We start from the raw sequence: 18,609 nt of genomic DNA, 5'->3' as shown, positions 1-18,609 counted from the left end.
TCTCTGTAACACCGGTGAAAAATAAAAATAACTTTAGTACTGATACATTCTATCCCCCATTTTAAGGGCTACTAGATCATGTTCCAAAAGAAACTAAATTTAACACCTTTGGGACCAGGGCTTCCCAAGATCCAGGTCTGTGTTGCAATCCAGAAAATCAATTCTCCTCCTCTTAATGTGCCGTTACCCCCGTGGGCAACTCAGGGCCGTCTGCAGGGCTGGGGGGGGATGCTGGATCCGACCCTCAGTGGGTGTTTTGGCCGTTTGCACCCCAAAACCACCAGCAGGGTAGAAAAGTGCTTTCTGGGTCAATCCCTCGAGATTTCAGAGCTGTTAAAGCTTTTGTTCAATCTCTTTTGCAGCCTCAAGAGCACACTACGAACCCGTCACGCTGCAGGGAAGGCTGCGAACAAACATATTTTGAAGCTTCTTAGTGGTTTTGGAGGCGAGAGCTCCCCAAAAAGCCCAGCCCCATCTCCCCCAGGCTGCCGGCAGCTCCGTCCCTGGCAGCAGGGAAGGTCCACAGCTCGGTTATTTGGGGTTCCCAGTGATGGAAACAGGCTCAGCCCTCTCTCCCCAAACACTGGGGACTTTTAGTTGTCTTTTTTAAGGGGTCTTTTTAAGGTCTCAGATTTTTTATGGTCTGAGCATTAATTAACTTTGGTGCCGAGGAGCTGCAGGATGAGGGGGGGCACAGCTCCCCTCTGCAGGGGATGGGATGGATGCCTGGGAGGTGGGTTTTGGCTGTGCCACGTTAAGATACAATCAGCCATGACCCAAAAAGCTCTGCCAGCCCATCCTCAGACCTCTCCGGCTGCAGCGGTGCCACAGTTACTGCCAGATCCCTGGGGATTTGCCGGCAGAGCAATTTGCTGGAGAATCCCACAGAGGAGCTCCTTCTCCCTCCCCCCACCACGGGCTGGCCTCAGTGATGGCCAAACACAAAGTTAATGAGAGCCACCGCTCCAATTAGCTTTAATTTGTGCAGGCGGCTTTCACAGCAGATTGATTTCACACCGTGGGGTTGCTTCACCTCTGTGATTCCCCAGCATCCCTCTGTCCAGCCCTGGCACCCTCAGCTCGTCCCCGTGGGCTTCAGGGACCTGCTCCTCAGGCTCTTCCACCACTCCTGGTCCCATCCCACCTCCCTCTGCACCTCATCCTGCAAAATCCACAATAAACTCATTCATTTCTCCACAGCTCCATGGCCACAGGGGTTTCTACCACGCTGGGAATAAATGCAAACAAGCCCAAGGAGCAATGTCCCACTAAGGGCCAGATCCACACTTGCTCTTTGTTCCCCAAGGCTGGGTTTTTTCACTTTTGTTTCTTTTCTCGCCATCTCAGCCCGTTCTCCCCAGCCCAGAGACTGGGGAGAACCTAAGCAGAGCCCCAGAGACTTCTGACTTTGGGATCCTAAAGTCCTTCTCCCATGAACAAGGTCTCCATCACCAATGATGCCATGACAGGAGGAGGGATTCAAGCCGAGAAATTATCCGTATGTAAAAACCAAACAGAATAAGTGCAACCTCACCAAAGTCGATGCATTCCTTTAAGAACCACGTCATTTCCCCACTGTTAAGGGAATTTCTCAATCCCAACTTCAGCTGAAGTTTGCATGTGGGGCAGCCAGAAAGGAGGATGACTTCTTCTGCTGACCTACAGACAGGTCAGGAGCAATCCCAGCCCTGAACGATGGCTCAAAAACCCACTTGGGTTTCATTCGTCTTTGAAGCTCTTCATCGAGGAGAAACACATGGTGCAGGCAGCCAGTTGCTTTGCTACCAATATTCCCCTGAGCTTTCCCATTTCAGAGCCTTCCTTCCAGGTAGGGCATTTATTTTTAAGCACGTCCTCACTTGGGTTGTGCCTCGAAGCATCCCATGTGTGTCTCCTGTGGATGTTCCCCATCTCCTGCCCGGGGTCTGCTTTGAAATGCAGGTTAAAAGCTCTGCTTGGTGAAGGATCCCGGTTTTGGTGCTGCCCTCCAGGCTGAGTGGTCCTGGCTCCACTTTCCAGGCACCCAGTGGGGACTTCCAGATTGGTCCTCGGACACGGACCCAAAGCAATCAGGGCATGAATTCAAGAGTCTGCTTCACACACCTAACAATTTTGTCTCCCGTTACATCCCCGTGAGCATCCTCGGCTTGGGAGCGAGCTCCAGCTCCCTTCGCTTGGTCCAGTCCAAGTTAACGTTCCCCGAACCATCCCCGGTGAATTATTGCAAAGCAGATGCAGAGGTTCCCGTGCTCGCCTCAGTCCCACCCACATTATTTTCCCCCAGAAATCCAACGCTGTCGTGAGTATCGCTTGGCTCCTCCGAGGGAATATGTCCCAGGTGGGTTTTAGTCTCCAAGCTGGAACGGAGGCAGGAGGCCGAGATGGATGAGGCTGGAGAGAGAGAGGGAAGCCAGAAGGAGAAGACACCATCGATACTTTTGCCGTTTGCCAGACCATTTATCCTTTTGCAGACCATTTAGCCCATTGCACCGGGCTAATATTTACCCCTATGGTCTCAGGAAATGCAGTGAGGTTATAGAAACCCCAACTTTAACAGCTTTGTAGCACAGCGTGGGCAACCCACAGCCACAGAAAAAACCAACCAGCCTCCAAAATGTGACGACGACAGGCAAAGGAGCGATGGAACTTCCCGTTTATTACAGTATTAGCCACACAATACTGTAATATTCCCTCGGGGCTGAAGTACCGTGGAACAGCAGAGAAGGGCGTGCGGGCTTTCGTGAAATGAAGCAGAGGCACGACCTGCCAGGATTGGGTTTTACACCTTTTCCACCCCTGGAAATAAGATTATTTTTTTCCTTAGTTTTTCATGGAGTCATCCTGAAAGCAAGGCACAACTTGTTGGCTGTCAGACACCGTTTCCCTCAGCATCGGTGGAGACGTTACTTTCTTAATAAGGACTTAAAGTAAATCACAGCCTTTGGTGCAGCACATCCCTACTTAGAAAGAGCATTTACAGGCAAGTCAGAAAAAGGGAACAGAAATTATTCATATCCCAACGCTGAAAACAGCCTGTGTCCTTCGACAGGGAACAGTGAGAGCAACCGAATTTCCCCCATCTCCCTCCCACCCCTAGCAAAACACTTATTTTGGACTGCTTATTAGCAGCTCTGGTTAACGTTTCCTTTCTGGTTGCTTAATCTTTCAAGAGATTTTTTTTTTTTTTTTTTTTAAGATAAGAAAAAAACCAAAAAGACTGAAATAATGTCCAAATGCTTTCCACCTCCCCTCCTCCTTCTTCCTGGCTTTGTTCAGTCTCGTTATATTGCACATGGTTTGAAGATAAACTTCCACCTGCAAAGATGTTCCCTTCCACATAATGCACTTGTTAGAAAACACGGAGAACGTGGCAAATATTTCACGGAGATATAGGAAATATATGAAATGGGTTTAACTGGGGAGGACAGACCCTCCGTCGGACGGGTCCGCGGCAGCATCAGTCGCCGTGTCCATGATGTTTGCCGTTTCCTTGGAGAGGTTTGATTTCCCAACACAGTCCTGAAGGTCTTAATTTTGAAACTTCTTCTGGTATCTGTTGGGCAGAGCAAAGAACCGCTTTTATGCACAGTCTGGTTTGGAAAACAAGCAACAGGTTATTATTTTATTAATTATTTTTTTTTGAGGCAAAGGAGAATTAATGTTGCTCGTTGGTCCCCTCAGAAAATTTCACATCCCCCCTCTCCACCAACAAAAAAAGTGAAAATTTGCTAATTAAAATTGCTTAATGGACTAAATGCAACACAGTCTGAAGCGGGCTAAAGATAGAAAAAATAGTCATTAAGTATATTCCGGTTATTAACTATTATCTCACAGTAATGGCAAGTTCCAAATCCAGAATAATTAGCGCAAAGTGGGTTTTCCTCATCATATTTTTATCTTAATCAAGCCAGGTTTGTTCCGACCCGATATGATTCACACGATATTAAGCAATTGCTTGATCTTATAAATCTGATAGAGAGGACGGCAGGAGCTGGGGCAGATCCCACATCCAGCGCTCGGACCACAGAGTCCCTCCCGCAGAGCTCAAACCCCAGACCCCGTTTTGATGTGGGGAGGGAGATGAGTAGCAAAGGGCAAAAAAAAAATCCCCCAAAATCTGTGGTGCTGGAGCTGCCGAGCTTCTGGAGGGCATGAATCAAGCTGGTATCGCAAGAGGTCGGCTTTGAAGCATCGAGGAGTCCATCCTGACTCCTATTTTAATACAGTGAGATGCTCTGCTCTGTCTTTAAGACACCGGAATTCTTAGAAACTTCACACAACTGCTTATATCCCTCTCGTTTACAGAAATCATACGCTCTGCCTTTAGTTTGGAGCATCCCACCTCCCGCCGTGCCACGTCCCAGGCTCTGTGCCCACCCGCGGATGGGGCACGGCCAAATTACCCCAAGGGTTTGAGCCCCGCGCAAGTCAGAGGGATTCACACCCCCAAATTCTGGCCCCTTTCACGGTGATTTTTCAAGTGCGAATTAGTAAAGCTTCCTATAGCGAGGTTCATTAACTATATTAAAACCAGTGTGTGGTGCACACTAATAAGATGAACGCTCCCACCAAATCAGATTACGTGAGCCGGATGCTTCATTAGCAGCCGGTGATGAGATGAGGGGAGGAAGGATCTGTGTTCCCAGCTCAGAGCCCAGCCTAACGCACCGGGACCTGCCGGGTCCCAGCTCATCCCCCAAAATGGGCCAATTTTCCCCAAAGGGAGAGGCGGGATGGAGATAAGCAAGATGGGATAGGATCCATGCAGGCAGGAGGGTGAGACCTGCTCTCTGGATGTTGCAGGGATGCTGTTGTAGGGCTGTTGTAGGGGTGCTGTTACAGGGATGCTGTTGCAGGGACACTGTTGCAGGGATGCTGTTGCAGGGCTGATGTTGTAGGGATGCTGTTGCAGGGCTGATGTTGTAGGGATGCTGTTGTAGGGCTGATGTTGTAGGGATGCTGATGCAGGGCTGATGATGCAGGGACGCTGTTGTAGGGCTGATACAGGGATGCTGTTGCAGGGATGCTGTTGCAGGGATGTTGTTCCAGGGACACTGCTGCAGGGATGTTGTTCCAGGGACACTGCTGCAGGGATGCTGTATTAAGGATGCTGTTGCAGGGATGATGATGCAGGGATGCTGTTGCAGGGCTGATGATGCAGAGATGCTCTTGTAGGGCTGTTGTAGGGATGCCGTTGTAGGTCTGATATTGTAGGGAAGCTGTTGCAGGGCTGATGATGCAGGGATGTTGTTGTAGGGATGCCGTTGTAGGTCTGATACTGTAGGGAAGCTGTTGCAGGGCTGATGATGCAGGGATGTTGTTGTAGGGATGCTGTTGCAGGGACGTTGTTGTAGGGATGCTGTTGCAGGGCTGATGTTGTAGGGATGCTGATGCAGGGATGCTGTTGCAGGGCTGATGATGCAGGGATGCTGTTGTAGGGATGCTGATGCAGGGACGCTGTTGTAGGGCTGATATAGGGATGCTGTTGTTGTAGGGATGCTGTTGTAGGGCTGATATAGCGATGCTGTTGCAGGGCTGATGTTGCAGAGATGCTGTTGCAGGGAGACTCTTGCAGGGATGCTGTTCCAGGGACGCTGCTGCAGGGATGTTGTATTAGGGATGCTGTTGCAGGGCTGATGATGCAGGGATGCTGTTGCAGGGATGCTAAAAGCAGGCAGAGAAAGGAGGGGGGTGTGTGTGTGAGATTTCCCACAAGAAGCAAAGATCCCCTCACAAGGCAGTGCAGCACTCGGGGGGAAATAAGCTACCAGCGGGGCTTAGTGCTCCTCGCAAGGGTCTCGGACCAGCCGGCTATTCAAGCTCCGGCTTATCCTGAAGTGCCAGAAGGACTGTTCATAGGCTTAGAGGTAACTGGGGTTTATGCTTTATTGGACTGGGCTTGTAGGGGGGGATTACACCCCCCTCCCACCTGCCAGCAGGCAAGGGCTCTTGCTTTATTTTCTGCAAAGCAATGGTCAAACTGCCGGCATCCTCAAGCATCGCTGGAGTATTACACAAATAAAACCCAAATAACACCTTCAGCCCAGCACGGCCCAGGAAATACCATCGATTTGGCTGAGAAGGGGACAGCAGAGTTGGGGCTCTGCAGATTAAGGGGTAAATAGCAATTTTCTCAAAGCCGGCAAATAATCCAGTGCTTTGGGGTACGCTGGTTGTCTTTTCAGGCTGTATCTTTGCCCTTGTAGAAAGAAACCCCCAATCCTCAGGCTAACAATGACATTATTTCACCGAATTCGGCAAGAACAGCAGTGGGAGTAAGGAGTCAGGAGCACTGAGGAGATATCGCTGCTCTGGATCCTGAAGGGTTCCAGATGTATTCCCATCATATGGGGGCGATGAAATCTTCTCCACTCCAAGAGAAACAGAGGATATTAAACAGCAGCCGCAAAAATTAGATGTTTTTGAATCAGCTGAGCCAAATAACTTGTATCCAAGCACTCGGAGCTGGCGAAGCAGCTCGTGAGACTGCGAGTCTTGCGTATCTCTTGAGCCCTGGACCTGGTGAAAATCCAGAGGACTGGAAAATAGCTCCTTGTTGGGCCAATTTTGTAAGGGATAAACAAAGTGACCTGCAAAATGATGGGTCTGGCCATCTGTTGCTGATCCCAAACAATATAGAGGAATAGCTGAGAGTCTTAATGCAGAATTAAAGAGGAAGATATAATTGATGCCAATCAACGCAGGGGCAGGGAAAGCAGATCTTATCATATTAACTTGATATCTCTTCTTACCGAGTTCCATGTTTGGCCGATAAAGGTAAATGCTTGTGTAATTCTCTCTCCATGGCAGCTTAGTTAAGAAGACGGAGCAGTAAAGCCAATTCCCAGGAAATATCACAAGCCAGAAAACCAGCTGGACCCGGGTCGCGCTCACTGGTTCCCATCTCCTTGCGCACGCTTGGCTTTCCCAGAGCATTTTGCAACCAAGATGGGAGAGATCTCGCTGAAAGGTTTCCAGCCCCAGGAGAGAACAACCCAGGCTTGTTTCAGATGCAGCAGAAAGCTTTCCACCTTTAATCTGAAGATTTCTGAACTGCCCAACGGGATTCAGGCACCCGAAGGGTAAAGCACAAGCGCTGGGTGCCAGCACCCACCGATGCCCATGCAGACATAGGAGACCCCCCCCCACCCTGCAATGCTACAGAAAACTCCTTCCCATCCCTCCTGCAAGCTCAAATTTGCAGCAGGAGGATTCATTTTGAGCCCAAACTTCTTATGTCTCATTTCTGACCTGCTGCAACAGCCTGAGGTTTGAATCGTTACCCAGCTGCAGTGGCAGCTCCAAGCAGAGGCCAGCGAGGAGGGAGAAGAAGGATTTTGACTACAAATGCCCAGAGATTTCAGGAGAAAAGATGGAAAAACAGGTGTAAAGATGCAGAATGAAGAAACCAGAGGAGAGGAGGATGGGGAAGTAAGGGGAAGGGGAGCTGTAGGGCAGAGCTGGCATCTCCAGGGAGCTGGGTGGAACCCCGGGCTTCCCTCCAGCTGAGGAAAATAACTGGAATTAATGGGGTACCAGGGGGAGGGTCTGGATGCTCCGCAAGTTTCAGAAAAGCTGAACTCCATAGAGCCTTTGGAGGATCCTTTACTTCTTGCTCTGTGTTTCAAAGCTGCCTCTTCCTCCCACAGCGTGTTCCATTGCTGCATTTCCAAGCGCTTAATAAAGCTTCTCAGTGTCATCTAGAGATGGGGAAACTGAGGCCCGGAGGAGCTGACCTCCCCACAGCCCCCCAGCACCAACAGCGAACACTCAGCTCCCATTCCCAGGTCCAGGATACAGGGACGCGCGTTTTCATGGACCAACTCCAGGCCAAAATCCCCCTAAGCAGGGCAGCATCCCCCCCAGCCCCCCCAACCCTGCATCGCACTCAGTTAATTTATTGCAACTGAGTTGAACGGCAAACATTTTTTGTACTAAAAAATGCAAAAAACCTCTTTGCAAAGCGTGTGCTCGTCCTGTCCACGCTCCACTGCAATTTTAGCTTCCCGGGAGAGCGAGACCCCGAGCACGGACCCCCCCGCCCCCGCACAGGCTGAGCCTCCGGTGCTTTCACCATGACACAACCCCAAAGGATTTTCCGTTATCTATTGGTGACGGGGCTCGGGAGGAAGCAAAGCAAAGCAGCTGGTGCTGGTCAGCATCAAAATAAAACTGCCTGATCTCTGCATCCTCGCCAGCGAGAGCAGAGATAGCCGCTCGCTAATCGAGCCGCACGAGCCAGGCACCCAAACCCCAGCCTTCCCACCCGGCGTGCGTTAAAGATGCTAAAAATGAAGCGCAACAACTGTAGGGGGAAAAAAAAAAAAAAAAAAAAAAAAAAAAGCAACAGACATGACAGAGCTCAACCACACTCAGAAAAACCTCTGAATTACGAGTCTTAAGGAAATGAATCATTCCTGAACCGACCCGGCAGTGCGTGCTGCCGTCTGCATCGCTGAGCCGGGGGGGATGTCTTAATATTAGCATCCAGTGCCGTCAGGTAAAGGCTATTCCGGTTGTGACTAAGGGAAGACCAACCATCAGGAGGTATTTTAGCTACTCCTCACCCCGACGAGAAGCTGAACGAGATGGGAGACAGGTTTTCATTTACTTGAGCGTGTCCTGGTTCATAAGGAGGAGAACACTGACGGTGCCCTGCGGGGAGGTTCATGCGTGAAGGTTTCCCTGCCCGGCTGCCGAGCATCCTCAGCGCCGAAACTTCAGGCTCCGGGTGGTGACGAGACACAGACGGACCCTGAAACCCGGGGGTCTCATAAAGCAGCACCTTGTTGGTGAAAGGAAAAGCTCACAGGGGATTTTTCTCAGGGTGTTTGTGGCTTGAGTTTTGCCGGCAACGGGGATAAAAGGGCTCCAGCTACAAGGGACCCCGCACACACCCCTCTTCCGCACGGAGGATGGTTCCCATGAGGGAAAAATGGGATTCATCGGGTGACAAAGAGCAGGAGCCCTGACGCCTTCCCAGCGCAGAGCAGCAAACACGTGTCCCGTCAGGTGGGATGAATATCGTTTCGACGGAGACACCATTACTCATCTTCCTGTTGGGGAAGCCAAGTACGGGAGTACAAGGTCTCGATTGTGTCCAGGGCTCGACCACAGCGGAGCCGGGAGAGCTTCAGCTGGGACAAGAGCCAGATGCTGCGGAGACAGGGTTGGGGCTGCTCTGAGGGGCTCCCCCCAGCAGCGAAGGTGCCCCCAGTGTGGGAAAGCTCATCCCTGTGTGTGCCCTGAGAAAACCCTCTATCACCACCCCCTAAAATGAAGCCACAACCCTCCCGCTGCTGGAGAAATGATTCCTCGCCTGGATGAGGCACCTCGGGGCCCCCATCCCAAAACATCCCCAAAATGTCTGGCCAGAGTCCCACAGCTTTTTCCAAGGAAACCTTCCTGCTGGAGAAGCGCATCGCTCCAGCTCTCCATGCTCAACGCCGGACTCCCACCCCTGGCACGGGGACCCAGCACCCATCGGGGTCAACGGGACCCAGCGGGTGCCACGTTCCCGCAGCCTCTGCCACGTAAACAGCCCTCAGGGAAACAGGGAAAGGCAGCAGCATCCTTAACCCGTCCTCCAGCTGTACAACACCCCCAAAAGTCGAGCCGGGTACCCGGTTCAGACTGTGGGTGCAGATTCATAGCAGGGAAGGGTGCAGAAGCATAGTACCAGCTCCACAGCAGAGAAGGAGACAATTTATAGGATATTGCCCTGCCCACACATCCTATAATATCCAGAAAGCCCCTGTTTCCCTGCGCCCATCGCCCATACGGCTGCCTTTGCAAGGGGGTGCCACTGCTCTGAGCTCTCCTTCCCGGTACACGCAGCAATTGTGACCGAAGGGCAAAATGAGTCGCGTTTAAATCCCATTTGTCTGTTTGCACTCGCGGGTTTGCAGCCTGCCCAGAGATGGCTTGTTAAAACATTTAAAAACGGGGTGGGGGGAGAAAGGCCCTGCCTTCCATCAGGCTGCGATGGGAGCCTCCATGTGCTCTCACCGAGATATGCATATTTTAAAAGCTTGGCAGGAAGAGGGCTCCAAACTACACAGTTAAAGAGATTTCATGCAGAACGCTCTCCGTACACACCAACCCCTGCAAAAGACCCTTTCCCCGTGTTACAGCTCTGCCCGGAGACACCCCCCCCCAGCAGCCCACGGGCTCTGGGTGGCTCCTTCCCTTCTGCTGGGGAAGCCACTTGCCCGCCCTTTGCCTCCTCATAACCGTCCATAAACTGGGGACTAAAAACAAAACCCGACTTCTTTTGTCAAGTGATGGAGCAGAAACAATTGCCCGGAAAGAAATTTAACCCTCCTGGAGGAAAAAGATACCCCCAGCCCTTGTTTGTGGCTACACGTGGGGTGGGATGGATACGGCTCTGCTCCTCTGGCCACTCCAAGCACCTGAAGGGCATCTATTGTGCTGAGGAACAAGAGAACCTTTTGAGAAGAGTTCAGGCCTGAAAACACACACAAAACAGGGGCAAATAAGCAGGAGAAAAAGGTGACAGTGTCACAGTACCGAGTGGAGGAGCCAGGGCTGGGGCTGCTGCGCGTCCCCTGCATCCCCCTGTACCAAGGAGGTGTTTCGAGGTGGCATCCACGGCTGAAACAGGGGAAGGGAACGGGTCCTAAAATAGAGTCATAGAATTGTCTGGGTTGGAAGGGACTTTTAAGATCATTGAGTCCAACCATCAACCTAACTCTGATAAAAACCATCACTAAACCATGGCTCTAAGCTCTATGTCAACCCGGCTTTTGAATCCCTCCAGGGATGGTGCCTCAACCCCTTCCCTGGGCAGCCCATTCCAATAACTAATAACCCTTGCAGTGTAAAAATTTTTCTTACTATCCAATCTGAACCTCTCCTGGCGCAACTTGAGGCTGTTTCCTCTTGTCCCATCGCCTGTGACTGGGGAGAAGAGACCGACCCCCGTCAAAATACAAGCAGAGGGGAAGGGAAAGGAGCCTGGGGAAGGAGGTGGGAGGCTGTACAAGGCTCTATATCGCCCAGTGCCCCTATATAAATCGAATACATAAAATCGAGGGATAAAATAAAGGGAGGGATAAAATCTAGGGAGGCAGCTGCGGTCTCTCAGGGCTGCATCCCCGGGGCTGGACCTGCCCCCTCCCGTCCTTGCTGTGTCACTTTGTCCCTCAGCTGACAGGTAGGAAAGAGAGGGGAGGAGGAGGAGGAGGACATTTCAGAGGGCATCACTGCCACGCCACACATGCAGGCGACACGCCAAGGACTACCGAGGGACGCTGCCTTTTCCCCTGCTCGCTTTCTGCGGCATCTTAAATATCAGGCGGTAGCTTTCCACAATGCACTTTCCTTCCATTTAATGCAATAAGCTGGGTCTAGGCAAGCCCTTCGCCTTGCCTTGGGAAGGCTTTGCAGCAGGTTGCCAGACAGCAGCCGCTAATACTAATCTCCTAATGCTGCCCCCCCCTCTAAGCACATTAGAAACAGGCGAGTCCAAGGCGCTGCGGAGGCTGAGGCTCATCTTTAACTCCCCAGGGAATGTTAAAACAGCCCTAAGTCCTAATCGGAGGCACACTGCAAGAGAGCAAAGTAAGTTAAAAAGGCAGCTGGCTGCAAAGAGAGCAATCTTTCAGCCATCTCTCCAATTCCTGGCACAAGGCACGCGGCAGCCAGTGTAAGAGGAGCCGTCAGACCGTGGAATAACAGAAAGCATTTATCTTGCTGAACGGTACCCAACGAGCCAGCGCAGAGGGAAGAGGCGGACAGAAATGGGGCAGAGCAGCGAGAGGATATCCCCATTTTTTCACGTTATCTTAAAGACAGAGCAGCAGCGCTTTTACATTTTCCAGCGATACCACCCGGTCCTGGAGCAAAACCCCAGTGGCTGAAGTGGGTTCCTCGCCACCTCTCCCATACAGCACCTTTTACTCTCCCTAAAAATCCATCTGAAATGATTCTGCCGCTACAAAAATAAGGGAGGGAGTAGCCAGGAAAGCCAACCAACAACCTGCAAGGTTTCTGCTTATTTTAGAAACCGAAAATTACACTGTGCCATTTCCAGGAGAACATGTGGTTTCCGTACCCCGTGCAGCTGCCACAGAGAAAATGCAGAAACAAAACTCATCTGCAAACCCTCCCGAGTGGGACCGTTTCCCCTGCTTTTAAACTCAAATCCTCCTTTTAGGAATAGTCGTGCGGGAAAGCGTTAATAACAACAAAAAGTGAGAGCTCATAGGCAGAAATGGCATTTCATCCTGGGGAAAAGGCCCGCTGGGGTGTTCCCAGTTATCCCAGACAAGGGATCTCAGTTATCCCGGACAAGGGATCCCGGGTTTGTTACCTCCCGCGATGCTCCAGAGCATCTCCCTCATAAAGATCATTTGTAAGATCCTCAGCTGGTGAAAACTGGAGTCACTCCAATAAAGCTGTCACATACCATTAGCTGAGAAGCTGCTCTGATGGTCTAAGGGTTTTATTACCTGGGGCTAAGGCGAGGCTCGGGGAGAGCGTTACAAACTGTCCTGATCCTTTTAAGTCTGGGTAAAATCCGAGTTAAACTCTGATTTTGGCATCTCTCAGGACAAACGCCCCTTTCCACGCACTCGGGAAAGCTGTGACTCGCTCAGGTTGGGGGCAAATCTCTCTTTGTCCTAGGAGGTATCTAACAGCATCCCTGGGCACCTCACTACCTGGAAGGAATCCGCGTTTATTTAACCCAAAACCCAGCAAACCAGAGCAAAGCTGGAGCCGAGGCGCTCGAGGCTGAGCAGCCGGGCCCTGCCTTCAGCCTGCTTCGATGGCAGGGGTCGGCCCGAAGCATTAAAGCGCTGCAAATCACCTTTTTAGCACAGAAATGAAGAAATCCAGCTGCAAAAAAGAAAAAAGAAAAAAAAACGGGAGGGGGTGGGGGGTGGTTCCTCCTAAGCACAGCACTAAAAAGCAAAGTGAAAAGCAAATACAAGCAGAGGAGCTATAGGATGGTACCCAGCTTTACCTAAGGAAAATACCAGAGAGGCCAGGATAAGCTGAAAAATAAAATTTAAGCGGTGGAAAATGTGCGGTTTGTCCCCAAAAAGCAACAATACTTTATGATGCTGTTAAACCCTACCCCGTGCAAAGCTCACCTGATCCCATCAGATGTCCCGTGGCCCCTGGTGCACACGTAAAGATGAAGCCGGTGTGTTTTCCCCAGCGGGGTGGTTTTTTTTTTTTGGTTACTTTTCAATCCTGCTTTTTTATAGATCTGTCCCCCCGCCCCGGTTTCCAAAAGCTGCCGGGGATTCTCAGGCCAGCTTTCCCGCTGGGAAACCCCATTTCGCAGGGAGTTTGGGGAAAAAACGCAGGTTTGGCGGTTGTCGGCGGAGCGGGCGCTCGTGTTTTGCCAGGATGAGAGACTCCATCCCCAAATTTCACTGCCAAGGTGTGAGCTCCTCTGCGAGGGAGAGCTGGATTCGGGGTGTGCTTATTGCCTACGGATGCTTTATTCTGCACAGGGGAAGCTGCGGGGAGGGGGGGTCGTGGCCCGGGAAGGGGGTGCCGGGATGGGGTCACATCGCAGGGCAGAGCCGCCGTGTCCTGCGGGATGACGGGGCTGGAACCATCTGGAAAGGTTGGGTTTGCTTTTTTTTTTTTGCGGGAAGAGCGAGGACCAAGGGGGATGGGAGAAGGGATGCCATGACAACCTTTGGGGGTTTCCCAGGAAACCGGGGTCGCCATGGCAACTGCATCACTCCGGTCCGAATTAGTGACTTCCGCTGGAAGGCGTGTTCGCCACTTTAATCTTCTTGCGATAAGCGGCTGCATCTCTCCCAAAAGCATTGCACACACACAAAAAAAAAATAAGGAGGAAATATCCCTTTGTCTCCGGCTGGGAAGGCTGGAGGCTGCACAGGATCCTGCATCCCCCGCTCCTCGCCGGCATCGCTCCCCGCGTGCCCTCGCCTCCTGAAACCCTTCCATTTTGCCTTTCACCTCCCTCCTCCCCGTACACGGACCCGCTGCACGGCCACAAATTTGACGTGGGGTGAAATAATGCCGTAGGGTTGCAGGGGAAGGGAATTAAGACTAGAAAACGAGGGCTTTTTTCTTTTCTTTTTTTTTTTTTTCCCTATTTAAATCAGCCTTGATTGCACTCGGTCTCTGACCAGATTAGAATTTCATAGAAGATCTAACGGGGGAGAAAAGGGAATCTGTGCTGTGCCCGTAACGGCACACCACATGTTTCAATATTAAGCATCATTTAACAATGCGGTAACAGAGACTCTCTGCAAAATTAAACGCTTATTTCCTCCCCAACCCCCTTCCAGTCCGCTCCGCAACATGTTTTCCTCGTCTCCCCACCCAATCCGGGGTTGTTAATCCAACAAGTGAGCTTATGTGATGGAAGAGAAATCGGCTCCACGTCGCCTTTAGAGAAGGGGGGTGGGCGAGGATGGGGGGAGGGTGGGGGAAATTCAGGAGCAAAGCGAGAGGTCCCCAAAAACAAGGGAAAAAAAAAAAAGCAGCCCCGCAACACGTTGCAGAACAAACACCTGTTTCGACGGTGAGTGTGTTTTGTCTTCATCCTCCTCCTCTTTACCCTTTAGCCGTCCTCCTCTTCATCGCAGAATTTTAAATCCTTTTTTTTTTTTTTTTTTTGGGGGGGGGGGGAGTCGGTGGTTGGTTTTTTTTTGAATCTTTAGAAAGGCAGGATTTAAAAAAATAAATGTATAAAAACGAGGGCACACACAGACCGACGATGGTGCATGTTCCACACAACACCGAGTACACAGTCACTTTGCATTACTATTGTTATTGTTGTAGTTTTTTTTTTTTTACCGCATCCTCAGGTTTTCTTCCTGTCTGTTTGGTTTGGTTTCTGTTTTAAACATCCGTAAAGATCTTTTTGATGTTCACACAGTTGGGATTGTTTGTGGTTGTGCAGTTGCCTGTCTTAAAGGCAGCCTGTTTGAATGCACTGTGGTTGATCCCCCCTTCCTCGATCACCATGTACTCGGACTTGCTGAGGGTGGAATTGCTGCGAGCCTTCCTCATCTCCTCGCTGGACGAGAGGTGCTGGCAGCTCCCGACGTGCAAGTACTGGGCTTGCTCCTCACCTTCTGTCTCCCGGTGGTAGAAATAGTTGAAATTGGAGACTATCACAGGCACGGGGAGAGCGATGGTTAGCACCCCCGCGATGGCACAGAGGGACCCCACAATCTTGCCCCCGATGGTGATGGGGTGCATGTCCCCGTAGCCCACTGTGGTCATGGTCACCACCGCCCACCAGAAGGCATCGGGGATGCTACTGAAACCTGAACTGGGGTCGTCGGCTTCTGCGAAGTAGACGGCGCTGGAGAAGAGGATGACGCCGATGAAGAGGAAGAAGATGAGCAAGCCCAGCTCCCGCATGCTGGCCTTGAGGGTCTGCCCCAGGATCTGCAGCCCCTTGGAGTGCCGGGACAGCTTGAAGATGCGGAAGACCCTGACCAGTCGGATGACTCTGAGGATGGCTAAGGACATGGCTTGCTGGCCGTTGCCTTGCCTCTCAGCCAGCTCGGTGCCCAGTGTGATGAAGTAGGGAATGATGGCCACAATGTCAATGATGTTCATGATGTTCTTGGAGAAGGTGGCCTTGCTGGGGCAGGCAAAGAAGCGGACTAGCAGCTCAAAGGAGAACCAGATGATGCACAAAGTCTCCACTACAAAGAAAGGGTCGGTGAAGGACGATACCATGGAAGCAGCCGAGGATGAGGAATTGGTGAAGACATCAGGTGGGAGAGGGCCACCACCCGTCCCAAAGGTCCCCCCAGTTCCCTCATAGTCGTGGTCATCCCTGAATTCAGGCAGGGTCTCCAGACAGAAGATGACGATAGAGATAAGGATGACCAGGACAGAGACGATGGCAATGCCTCGGGCCGGCCCAGAGCTCTCGGGGTACTCGAAGAGGAGCCACACTTGGCGCTGAAACTCCTTGTCGGGAAGTGGCCGCTGCTCCTCCCGGATGAAACCCTCGTCCTCCCGAAACTTCTCCATGGCCTCCTCCCCTAGCTGGTAGAAGCGGATCTCCTCGGAGAAGATATCGATGGGGACATTGACGGGTCGCCGGATGCGCCCACCCGACTGGTAGTAGTAGAGGATGGCGTCGAAGCTGGGACGGTTACGGTCAAAAAAATACTCATTGCGGAGGGGGTCGAAGTAACGCATCCTCTTGCGTGGGTCCCCCAGCAGCGTCTCGGGGAACTGCGCCAGGGTCTTCAGCTGGGTCTCAAACCGCAGCCCCGAGATGTTGATCACCACCCGCTCGCAGCACTCGTGCTCCCCACCGCCCGCGGGCTGGCCGGCGGGGACGGCGGCCGGAGTCGGGGGGTGATCGTAGCGGTCCCCCCCCAGCAAAGGATGAGGATGCTGTGGCTCTTCCAGCAAAGGGTCTCCGCCGCCCCCCACCACCGTCATGTTGCCTTCCTCCCCTTCTTCACCCTCTTCCTCCTCTTGCTCGGGGACCGGCTGGGGGGTGGCGGGGGGCAGCTGCTCGGTGTAGCCCAGGTTGTGGTGGCTGCTGGTCGAGCCGCCCCGCGGATGCCGGCCGGTGGAGGAGGCAGCCGGAGAGTAGAGCAAGCTCCGGCGCTCGTCCATAAAGGTATGGGGCGGAAGGGGAAAAGGGGAGGGGGGAGGATGGGAGAGGCGGCAGCCAAAGCCTCTTCTTCCTCTTCTTCCTCCTCCTCCTCCTCCTCCTCCTCCTCCTCCTCCGAGCGGAGAGGGAGAAACAGCCGCCCAACTCCTCCAGCGGCTGCCGCTGCTCTGAAGAGCTGAGGCTCTTCTCAAAAAATCCGCCCCCAGCCCTGGCACCGCCTCGCTCAGTCACCGCTCCCGGAGACACCCACCAGCACCCCCCCGGCCCTGCCCCGCACCCCCGGCACCCTGCGGGCACCCCTGCCCCTGCCCCAACCCTCCGTCCCCCCCCTCCTCCAGCGACACGCCGAGGGGCTTCGGTCCCCTCCCGAGGAGCATCCTTTGATGCCCAGCGGGTGGCAAACAGGGAGAGTTGTTTGGTTTGGGTTTTTTTATTATTATTATTTATTTTTTTCCTGGCAGAACCGCTGCCTTAGAAAGAGGGGGGGGGGGGGGGTCTGCCTTTCTCCCGAGGGGGGGGAGGGAAGGCGAAATGTAATTTTTTTTTATTATTAATTTTGGGGTTTGCCTGTTTGTTTCAAGTCACCGTTTCAAGCGGCGGCGGGGCGGTGGGGAATGGAAAGCAGACGGCGGAGCCGCCAACAGTTGTTTTGAATCAGCGTTTCAGCTGAAGCGCTGGGGATTTTGGTGGGTTTTTGTTGGTTGTTGGTTTTTTTTTTTTTTTCCTGTAGAGAAGAGAAAGCGGGTGCGTGTGCCTGAGTGCGCACATGCGTGTGTGCATGTGTGTGTTTGCACACGTGTGTATGTGTGTGTGTGCCTGCGTGTGCATCCCCACAGCAAAATAAATGGAGAAGCGAAGCCGAGCCAGCCCTCGATCAAGGCAGTTTCAAGCTGAACCCAAATCTGCATTTCAGACTTTCCTGCAAGAAAGCCAAAATTTTTTTATTTTTTTTTTTTTTTCCTCCCTTCAATTGATCTCCTTATGCAAATAGTTCAATTTTGGTCAAACGGGTGGGTTTTTCTAAGGCAAAAGCCTCCCTTGCAGGAGCCCAGCGCTGGGAAACGCTCCGTCCCCAGGAGACGTGCACCGGGGACAACCTCTGATCTCTACACCCCGCTGTGCCCATCTTCCCCCCCCAACCCCCCTCCCTGCCGGAGGGTCCCCGTTTTCCCACCACCCCCCTCACCCCCCCCCTCCGACAGCAGAAGCACTTTAATCCCCAGCCACGTGCCAAGCGAGGCTTAGGCAATTCGGGGAGTTCCCAGTTTGGGAAAAAGCCTGACCACGATGGTCAGGGAGAGGCGAGAAGGGCAATCACGCTGCTGGTCCCACACCGGCCGGGTGGTCCCACCACGACGGAGGTTAAAACCCCTCCACCAGCCCCGCTTTAGCTCATCACCGTGGTTATTTTTAACCAGCACAGCCTCCAGAAGGTAGGGAGAAAAACAGACGAAAAGATGAAACTTCTTTATATTTTAAATTAGAAACAAGCTGTACAAAATCTACAAACCCGGGAGGGGGAAACAACAATAAATACTGGTGTAAGAGCTGACTCCGGTCTGAAAATGGCAGATTAACAGCGTGGATGAGGTCTGAGCGAGCCCAGCCCACCTCCCTGTTTGCTGACAGAGGGAAAAAAAAACCCTCTGGCACTAGAAATTAGGAGATTTCCTGGGGAAACGAGCCTCAGCAAGGTTCTGCAGATGAAAAGGTGGACCTGGCTGTGGGACATAACCCAACACAGCCTCAAGCTGCCCGCTCTGTCTCCATCTCCACCAACTTCCCAGTGCTGGCTTGGCCAGTGGTGGCTTTGTCAAGCAGCAGTAGGGCAGCAGCTCGGTGTGGCCATTGGAAGGGATTCACCCACAATCACACGCAGGGAGACTCCTCTCCAGGCCATGTCACCTTGCCCCAGACTTGGACACGTGTCCCTTGTTGCCACCTCCATCCTTGGCTCTAAACCCCACTGTTGAGTCCCATGTTGCCTGAGGCTTCAGATCTGC

General features: G+C 52.3%; 2 protein-coding genes across 2 annotated transcripts in view; both read right to left on the bottom strand.

Moving 5' to 3' along the window:
• PNPLA1 (patatin like domain 1, omega-hydroxyceramide transacylase) overlaps positions 1 to 18,609 on the bottom strand; it is a 106,127-nt gene that overhangs the window by 32,626 nt on the left and 54,892 nt on the right. The gene's annotated exons all lie outside the window — the stretch shown is intronic.
• Positions 14,638 to 16,608, bottom strand: LOC141475046 (potassium voltage-gated channel subfamily A member 3-like). The gene has a single exon (XM_074163169.1). The coding sequence runs from the start codon at positions 16,606 to 16,608 to the stop codon at positions 14,857 to 14,859; it is 1,752 nt and encodes a 583-aa protein (XP_074019270.1). The 3' UTR covers positions 14,638 to 14,856.

Source organism: Numenius arquata, chromosome 24 (assembly GCF_964106895.1).
Source record: "Numenius arquata chromosome 24, bNumArq3.hap1.1, whole genome shotgun sequence".
NCBI classification, from domain to species: Eukaryota; Metazoa; Chordata; class Aves; order Charadriiformes; family Scolopacidae; genus Numenius; species Numenius arquata.
Note: the sequence above shows the minus strand (reverse complement) of the source record. Positions and strands in the feature narration are given on the sequence as shown.

Coding starts and splice junctions, on each gene's coding strand:
- LOC141475046 (XM_074163169.1), bottom strand. CDS start 16,608: ATGGACGAGCGCCGGAGCTTGCTCTACTCTCCGGCTGCCTCCTCCACC.